The sequence below is a fragment of the Neomonachus schauinslandi genome, chromosome 2 (assembly GCF_002201575.2).
Source record: "Neomonachus schauinslandi chromosome 2, ASM220157v2, whole genome shotgun sequence".
NCBI classification, from domain to species: Eukaryota; Metazoa; Chordata; class Mammalia; order Carnivora; family Phocidae; genus Neomonachus; species Neomonachus schauinslandi.
In genome coordinates this window covers 184746430-184756534 of record NC_058404.1, presented here as the reverse complement: position 1 = coordinate 184756534, position 10105 = coordinate 184746430, and the positions used below count along the sequence as shown (strand labels likewise).

Sequence of the window (10105 nt, the reverse complement as noted above, 5' to 3'; positions counted from 1 at the left end):
GGGGGAGGCAGCTTTGGAGGAAGACCAGCAAAGCTGTGGCCCATGAAGGGTTACTGAGCTGCCCGTGGACCTCTCTCCCAGGGAGAGACAATTTTCAAAGTGTATGCTCCACACACACTTTCTTTTTTTTTTTTTCTCCCGTTATAGAAGAGATGTCTGAGTTTAACGCTAGAGGGCAAAGAGTAGAGGCATCTTGGCTGTATGCAAATGTTCGGGAAGCTGCTGCCGTGTCACAGGATTACCACATAGGGCCTTACCTTTTGCACAGACGAAGAATGAGGTTTGTGACATCAGAGAAAACTCTTACAGGTTATCTCAACGGTCACTTTCACTGTCACTAAGAGAGTTCCTGACATCTCGGTCCCAGGGCCCTGGGCATCCCCGTAATTCTCTGTGGCTTCTGATTCTTCATATCCTGTCTCTTAACAATACTCTATCTTCTCTCTCAAAGCTGACCAGTCCATCTTCGGTGTTTCATGAAAGGGAATTTCAGTGACTTTTTTTTTTTTTTTAGGGGTTCTCAACCTCAGCACTACTGTCATTTTGGAGCCGAATAGTTCTTTGTTGTGGGAAGCTGTCCTGGGCCCTGTGGGTTAGTTAGCAACAACCCTGGGTCTCCACCCACGAAATGCCAGGAGCAGCCTCTTGCCTTCCGTCCTAAACATCAAACCCATCTCCAGACACTGCTACACGTCCCTTGAGGGGCAAAACTGCTCTGCGTTGAGAGTCACTGGTTTAAAATGAGCTAATGAGAAATTAAATTAAATGAACCTTGTGTTTTAGAGCACTGAAAACAATTCTATCAGTGGTAGAAAGTGATACGGGGAAGCAAAAGGGGTGTCTTCGTATAGATTAAAGCATCTATATATAACTAGCTGGTGAACCAAGTCTCCTAGAGGTGTAAATGAGAAGTACCCCATGCAGAGGCCACAACACCAAAACATGGGGACACAAGGTCATGAAGAAGGGAGTTTTTGAAACTAGCCCACCAGGGAGGCACTGACCAACCCTCCCTTCCCCCCCGCCCCACCGACCAATTAGTAATTCCCTACCCGTCATCTGCAAAATGCATGGCAATCACCCAACATGGAATAGCCGATTTTTAGATAAGAGGTCTACAGAGATGACATTTTTTAAAGTACTGTTTATTTAATGCAGCATGACTTAAACGGGCCTGTCGCCTGACAAGCGTACTGAATGAGGAATGTTCAATGTACCAGTTCTAACTAGCCAAGTCCTCACATGAACTTTCTAAGACCCGGCTGAGAAGCCTGGGAAGTGTAACTAAACCACAGTCCTTCAGGGCTCCTTCTCCGCAGCCCTGACTCCCCCGCCTTAAGCGCTCTTTTAAGACTCTGTTCAGACATCTTAGAAAATCTTAGCTGTGGCCAGAAACTACAGCCACCCTGGCTCCCCCCACCGCCCCCAGAGATCCCTGCTTCCATGTCAACCAACACCGAAAGGCACAAGTCCATTCTATTTTTAAATATATTCAGCAAAGCAGCAGCTTGGTACGTCTTTGTAAAGGATGGTGGTCACCCAACCTCACTGTTACTCTGTGTTTTTTATCAGTGAGATAGACTGGGAAGTCAGATCAATTTGGGATTCAATTCTCTGGTCGTCATTTGTCAACTGTGTGCCCTGGAGAAAATCACTTAACCTCTCTGAGACTCCATGTCTGCATAGGCAAAGTGGGAACCTAAAAAATAGGGTACCTATTCAGGGTACCTAAAAAATAGGCTGGGTACCTAAAAAATAGGCTGTTCTGAGGGAACTGTGAGAAGACACATATAGAGCATGGGGGTCTCCAAATGGGGGCCACTGTTGTTATCATTCGTTATTACTGTTATTAATACCTACTAGAGTCACTATTCACTCATTAGTCAACACACATTTATTCAACACCTTCTGTGTGCTGGGTGCTGAAAAACCGCGGTAAATATTGTAAAATTGGTTTTCTTAATGACTCAATAAACATTTATTCAGTGCCTTTTATGTGCTGGGGGCTGGAAAAACTCAATAAATATTGTAAAATTGGCTTTCTTAATGACTCAGGATTTCAACCAAATACACTGAGGTTTAAGAAATGTCTCTGCTGGTGGGATTAAAAAATACACTTCAAGTGCTTTGCATGGAGCCTGGCACATATTAGGGAGAAGAAGCCAGATGATGACGGAGGTGTGCATGGCTGTGATATTGAAAAGTAGTTGATTTGACGATCTTTTTTCAATTTGTTTGCCAGAGCACTTGATGTCTGTCCCTACAAGAAACCGTTTATTTTCAAGTAAACGAGTGCTGATCTTGTGAGAAAGAACTTTTTTTCAAAGTAACACTTTAATAGGAGTAGATTAACATTCCTTATTATAGGGTAGGCTTATAATAAGAGTCTGGAGCCTGGGAGGTAATTTTCACTATTGAAAGGTAAGCGAATTTTTACTAATTTATAAGTAAATATTAGAGTACCTGGGTTTAGAAGTTTCTATGACAGACAGAAATCAGAGGTATGATCACAAAATAACAATAAGAATAACTGCTCACTTACTTTGTGAGGCAAATAAAGGCAGACGTCTAATCTCTTGGATTTAAAAAAAAAACGCATTCTTTTACATTTCACATTAATTTACATTAGGCCTTTTTCTGTGGGAAATAGACAGGAATAAACAGGTTTAGACTTTTGTTCTTCTTTGTCACTAATTCTTTCACAACCCCCTTAGTATTTCAACACAGTTTAATGCACTCTGTTGGGGGCCCTTAGCCCCTTAATTCTCAAAACAACAACAACAAAATCCATTTATTTTGCAAACATTGTTTTTCCACAAAATCGGAAGTGCCTACCTGTGATAAAAAGTCTTTTGATGACCGCGAAGTAAGAATGCATTATGCTCTCAGGCCAATAATCATATTGTGGCCCAAGCCAAGTTCGATGAGAAATTAATTTTGACCAAGGCATGCCCTTACCTCAAATATGTTTGAAGGCTCATTGTTGTACTGATTGGATATTATTTCTGATTGGTCACTGCACCACTTGAGTCCACCCAGAAAGCTGTCTGTATCCAAGTCGTTCACGTCTAGTTCAGAAAGGTCAAGTTCAGGAAGATCTGGGCAAAGAGGCTGGTCTTCACCAACCAGAGCGGCACACTGCAGGAGGCAGGGGGAAAAAAAAAGCTTTCATTAACTGCAGGAATTTATTAAACTGCAATAGCATGTGATAGGAATTAAGCCTGGTTAATTCAACCACACCACCAAAGCTGGTTTCCAGGGTTTTAGTCACCAGAAAAAAAAAAAAAATCCTAAATTCCTTTACTTACTTTGCTCTTAAAGGATACTGTGCCTGATCTATTCCATCCAAAATTCTGCCTCCAAATTCATGGTAAGTGCCATGTTTCCATGAAGCCCTCTCTGATTCTTCCAGTTAGCAATCAACTGAATTTGTACCTTTTTGATGGTTAGTGCTTGAGTTTGAGTTTCAAGTTGTTTTCTGGTTAAACATATGCAAAATTTTACTCTACCCTGAGTATAATCTCTTGAGGGAAGGATACAAACTTGATTTTACCTTGGATTTGCCATCCCACATAATAGAAACAAAATAAACAATCACTCAATGAAAAATAAAAGCATAAGAACTCTACCAGGAAAACTTTACCCATTTACACCCCTTTTAACCTTTGCAATCCACATAATTCCGTTAGCAACAAATGATGCAAGCCTTTTTACTTGTCTATGGTTCTCTTGAATTGTTATTTTAATCTTTTACTCTCAATTTGACTTTTCACCAGCTTTAGCACATCATCTTGAACAGGTCAAAAAACAAGTTCCTCGAGATAGAGACAAAAGTCATAAGTTTTTCTATATGATCTTGACATCTTCCGCTATGTTTAAGTTGCAAGTCATGTGTGTTGGGGTGTGTGTGTGTGTGCACGTAATATTGGGATTGCCTGACATCTACAAAGGAAAAACCACTATAGCACTCCACAATTATATTTTTTTTCATCATTTATGTATTCCTAAACTATGCTGAAGTGAATTCAAAAGAACTCTTCTTCTTTGGAGTTTTTACATGATTTCAGTCTATTGAGAGGTTTAACATAGCCCATACTATGGCCGGGCTATTTGTAAGCAAGGCTATTTCAGACTGGAATAATCTTCCACTTCCTTGCGTGGAGTAGGGTGGCCTTTCAGTTGTCCCACAATGTGGCTTTTTGAAAAAAAGTGGACCACTTGATTGAAGAAGTGGTCTTCTAACCCCAAATTGGCCATCTGACTGCTGATTTCCTCACTGCATACTGTGAAGAACCCTGCTGAAGTTTCCTACTGCAGGGACCTGAGGATGCCAGAGCCCCAGGACTTTATCCACCTGCAAGCCAAGGTGTCTAAATCAGCAGGCACACACTCTGAGGTGGCACCCTCACGGCCCTACCTTCCAAGGTCAGGAGAGATGCTGTGGAGTTGCTCACAACCAGGCAGCAGTTGGGCATGAAGCTGAAGATCCCGCTTGACATTTAGGTTTTGAATAAAATAAGTTTTATGCAGATTTTTTTCCCGAGCACCCCTGTCATCCCTGGCCGGCTACATTACACAGGTCATATGCAGCAGCATGATCATAAGCACCATGCTGAGAAGTAGGTACTGGGTAATGGAGTCAGCAGTTGGTACAGGGAGGCTAGGAGCAGCCTGAAGATGACTGCGATTCTTCCCTAAGACCACCAGGCCCCAGTGAGATCCCAAACTGAGGGCACAGAGGTAATGCAAAAAGAAAGGGCAAGCCCCTCCACCTAAACTCTTTCCTTACCATTTTATTGGTCATTCCGTTTTTATTACCCGAGGTAACCCCAAGTTGCAGATCGGTATACTTGACTAGGTTTATAAGGAAGCAGGGGCCGGGCTGGGGAGAAGATTTTGTTCTGGTACAATGTTCGAGTTCTGTGATGGGTGTAACACTTCTCAGCCTCCATACATGCCCACATTGCTTATCCTCCAAGGACAAACACACAATGTTAACTCTTCCACAGCACGATCAATCCAGAGACCAGGGGATAACTTTTTTCAACGGTGCAAAACCCACTAGGACTGCATTGAGGGCTAGTCCTTAACCAGAAAAGCATAAACAACAAAAACAGCAAAAAAAAAAAAAAAAAAAAAATCAAACACAGGAGCTCTCCAACTGGCTTAAGTTCCTGTCGTGGAGAGCACAACTTAGAAACCGTGCTTTGGAATGCTGGAATGCCCTACGGATTGGTGAGCAACTTCTTGCTGTCTCTCTCCTTCACTGCCTTCTCTAGGCATGGCTCGTTCAAAACCCTTCACCCTTTCCGGAACATGCATTTTGTAAGTAACTTTTGAAAACCATTAAAAAGACCAGATCAATTTCTGGCATTTTGCTGGGCTGTAATTCACACACTTCTTTCCTTTCCTCTCTTTGTCTCTCGTTTTTGCTCTTATGTTATGGTTGAAAATGTGCATGTGCTCTTGCCAATGTTGACATGCTAATAAAATCAGGGTTTCTGAATGTGGCATTACCCTGATAATCTAAAACACATTAGTGGTAGCAGGTGTTCCTGTTATTAATTTATATTTGGCCTTTGGATGATGCCAGACTTAACAGTCCAAGCCCTGTAACTGTCCTCATCTGACATGCTGGTATTTACTGCTTCCCTATACATCTGTAACAGGTGTGCTTTATTGCAATTACAGAGACACATTCTACTGCTTCTTTGCAACTATGACAGCTATTTCCCAACCGTAGCCTTAATTTTATAATAAGATTTAAGAGGATAAAGCAGTCACTAAACACAAAAGGCTAATTATTGTACGTTTTTTCACCCCAACAGACTTTTCTCTTAGTTAAGGAGCAGACAATAAATTAGCTTAACTGCACTGATGATAATGAATCATCATAATTAAGTATAATTCTCCATTAACCTTTCGGAGGTTTTTGTGCCATTGATGGTAAATTTTAAAGAGAGAGAGAAGAAAGAGTGGACTTGGCCACATTAATTATATTAATGAAAAAAGAATTCTTACTTCTTAGGAAAAAAATTAGTGAGGACAGGGACAAGGGAGTAGGGCGGGGGGTGGTAAAGAATGACAGTCTTCGTGGAGTGCATGTCATGTGAATTGTCTCTATCAATCCTGGTAACCTTATTGTACATCACCTTCATTAAACTGTGAAACACGGGGGACTCCAAGTAGCTATAGTGATAGAGGCCCTTATTAACCACTGCGCCGTCCTGTCATTATGTGCAAAAGGGCATAATACGTTTTAGGATGACAGCAAACATTAATGATTCAAAAAATGAAAGCTGCTTCTGCTACCTGCTGCTCGTAATAGGTTAGACTGGCCGAGGTGATTCCCAGAGCGGCCGTCGCGAAGGCAAGGCTTCTAGCAGCTTGCTGTCTACCGTGCAACAGAGAGGCGACTGACCAGTCTCAGCCGCCCGACAACTCAATCCACCGCTGGACACTTAGCCCGGGAACTCACCTCCTTTGGAAAAACATAAAAGGGCCCCTGTTCTAAATTAGTTCTGATGCTTCCTTGAAAATGACTGCAGGAATCCCAGTGATTAAAACAAATCCTCCATATTTCCATATCAACTCCCAACAGCATCAGGAATAAGACAAGATGGAAAAATGAAACTATAGCAGCTGAGCCCCCACACTGGCAGCCAGACAACCAGCCACAGGACACTCCGGCTACTCCAAGACAATGAGGACTTTGAAGCCACTTATAACCCTGACTCAGAAGAGCGACAGGACATACGAATCACCCAGATCTCTCCCACCTTACCAAGAAACCATGACAAGATAAGGACAAGCAGGATCCGCAAGGACCATCTGCCAGGGCAGGAGAGGGCAAGCCGAGCCCACTTGTGCAAATCCGGTAAAGAGTTAAGAACGCAGGGCATGGCTCGCTAGAGAGGAGAAATGCGTTCGCAGGCAGCCCCGGCCAAATTATTTGCACTTTAGATGTGTATCGCTGCACCACATGGACATCTTATTTAACCAAATCACGTGTGGCACTCGATCCTCCCCCTCACCCTACGTGCCCCCAGCTACCCAGAGGAAGCACTGGCAGCCCTCTCTCTGCCAGACTCATTGTTAGCAGCTCCGATCCCCCGTGCAATGCAACTGGGCTCCAGCTCATCACGGTCCACAGAAAGTTTAGCTTCTTTCTCCAAGTTGCCCAAACTTTCCGAGAACATTCCATTGTGCTGAATGCAAACACGCCGCGGTCCTCCGTCCCCCCCGTTAGTCACTGGAGGCTCCAGAGATTATGAGGAAACGGCTTGCTTTTCTCCCCCTGTATGAATTGTGGCCAGCAGAGACTGTGGAATTGATGTATTGCCGTCTATTTTTACACAAGCAGTGAGCAGCCCCACACACAGCCCTGCATAAACTCCTCTCTCCGGCTTCAGGCAGCTCTCCGTGGTACAGAGAGATTTAACCATTGGCTTCCCTGCCACCGACACTAATGGAAAACCTTGCATCGTAAGGCAGAGATGTATTTTTTATTTGCTGACCAAATCTTTCCACCACATATAGGTGTTTTAAGGGAATCAGCTTTGTTGTTTTGTGTGCTATGGGGAAAGCAATCTAAAATAGCCCAGCAGGATTATTTAGGATTTTGTGAGTTCTCTGTCTGATGAACAGAGAGAGAGGGGAAAAAAAAAAAAATCCGGACTAGAGTCAAAACTGACTATATTTGAGCACATCCATTTTAATATTTTTATCTTCATCTTATTATAAATAGAAATGGCATTTTTCCAACCGGGCCACTAAACACCACTGGAAAGACTTCAGCTTCTGATTCATATCAATATCTTAGAGCATAAATATTGCATATGAGTAGAAACAGAGCCAAAGGCACATGGAAAGAGTTTCCAACTGCAACAGATATGGGTGACAGCAGCTAGGCTTTGATTTGCTCAAGGGATCTCAGAGCCACCTTAAAATAGCAAACTTATTGGAGTTAAGATAAGATTGAGATTCCCTTCCAAAAGCTCCTGCCCGGGCTACTTTTCTGCCTCCTCTCCTTGTCCAAGCCCTTCCCCCCTTACAGGAATCAGTGCATCGGAAAGGAGGGAAGCTCTCCAGTCCTTCCTGCAATGCCCAGCCCAGCCCCAGCTCACCTCGATGTCACTCCATACAGAGTCCTGGTTGCACATGTCCCACGCCATCCAGCTCCTGAATGACGCCAGTTAAGCTTTTTCAACTCCAATCCACAGTGACACAGAGCACACACTCATGCAGGCAACCAGCCCCTTACTGAGAGTGAACTGAAGGCACCTGTCTTACTACAGTCCCCAGTCACATGACAAAGCTATTAAAAAGTAGGCTGGGCTGTCACTCACCCAGCCTCCCTTCTCCTGTGCAGCTTGCTGCTCAAACTCGTGACGTCACTCAAAGGCAGCCCTCTGCCTCAGTGAAGTAACGCTTAAAAAAAAAAAAAAAAAAAAAACGGAAAGAAGAAAGAAAGAAAGGAAACACTTGGACTTTTTGGAGGCTTCAAGCATCATGCTGTGATTAAAGCCAGCTTTGAATGCCACAGACTCAAAACGGAGCCCTGGCCATATAATAACTAAAATCCCCTGCAATCTTTTTTTAATTTATTTTCCTTCCAAAACAAGCAAGTGGCAAAGCTGCCTGTTTCAGGACAGAGTAACTATACTCTTTGCTAAAACGTGCACTCCCTAAGGATTCAAATTCTAAGACCTCCAGTGGACTCTAGCTCGGTTTGGGACTAAAGCAAGACCTTATCACATGATGCATTTTTATGAGACATTTTCTAATTGGGGGGAAGTGTTTGAAAGCAGAGAATGGGGCAAGCAATTTTTTTTTTTTTTTTGCTGTTTAATCAACAAAACAGTCTATTTGTTAAGGTATAAACAAACTCCTCCACCGAGGAATCGGCTATCCCCGTGGCAGGAGGGAATACCAGCTCCTGAAGTGTTACTGCAATGTGCTTTGCTCCTTATAAGGAAAACATGAAACAAAATACCACCCTTTCAGGTTCTCTCTAATTACTTCCATTTCTCTCATAGGCTCCCAGAAAACAAGTGTTGGTAAATACAGTTGCTGCTGCTGTGTCCAGATCAGCTGAGTTGCCCAGCTGCCTTTTTCCATACATGTAGCATTTCCACTTCAGCTACCTTCGGGTGCCTTTTTGAATAAACACTGGATTCCAACCCTAGTGTCTGGGTTGTGCAGTTTGCATTTGAGACCAAGAATGTCCGTGGAGTAAGGGAAAAATACTGACACGCTATTAGCAGAAATGTTCATTTTTGGAGATTTTTAATTTTTTTTTTCTTTTTTCTCAGCTTCTACCCCGAGACAATGAAGGCTAATGCAGGTGCACTGTTTTATGATGACATACATATTGAATACATAACAAACTCAAGGTACTAGATATTACCGAAAAGCACTTCCCATAACACCATAGTGGTCTGATTTAACCCTTCCAAGTTCCAGGGAGAGACACCCATGGTATCTATATTTGTGATTACATATGTTTTTAATAGAATTTTAAACCCAATATACTTTTAAAATCAGCTCAATTCTTTTCCTTGATAATAACTTCTCTGAAAAAAATCCCCCAGGTATCTAAAAATAATTTTAAAGCACTATTAATTTAATCTCCTGTTCTACTAAGGTTAATTTAATGTGTTCTCTCTTGTCCATCTCTTTCTAAAGAAGAAAGAAATGGTGATTTGCTCTCTAACACATTTTAGATGTGGAGTTGCTCGAATATTAAAGTGAAAGGAAGGAAAATCAAACAAACAAAAATCAGTTTCTTCTTTCAGACCACATGTGTTACAAGGTATTTTTTGATTCTGGTATCTGCAACAAGTTGCCAGCAAATTCCTGAATCATGTGATGAAATTGACAGTTTGTCATTACTGGACGTAAAAAGATGGCCCAGAGCTTTGACATTTTAAGTTAGCTGAATACATTTCACTGGCACATTTTTCCCTCTTACAAATAGTGGAAAATTACTGTAGTTTTAATTTTCTAAATCAAGAAAGAACAGGAAAATACAACCTCGGGAAGGCTTTTATACATGCAATTAGTGGCATTACTCTGTGGCATTACTCTGCACTCCCCACAAAGA

At 42.3% G+C, this 10105-nt stretch overlaps 1 protein-coding gene across 3 annotated transcripts in view; it reads right to left on the bottom strand.

Annotated features, from left to right (window-relative positions):
• Nucleotides 1–10105, bottom strand: part of PPARGC1A (PPARG coactivator 1 alpha) — a 297681-nt gene that overhangs the window by 87951 nt on the left and 199625 nt on the right. For 2 of the 3 annotated variants that reach the window (XM_021679404.1, XM_044912760.1), the window contains exon 2: nucleotides 2959–3138. In XM_021679404.1, the coding sequence (XP_021535079.1) occupies nucleotides 2959–3138 (180 nt within the window). Of the gene's footprint in view, nucleotides 1–2958; nucleotides 3139–8126; nucleotides 8431–10105 lie in introns of those variants that run through there. The other variant, XM_021679405.1, reaches the window with a different exon arrangement.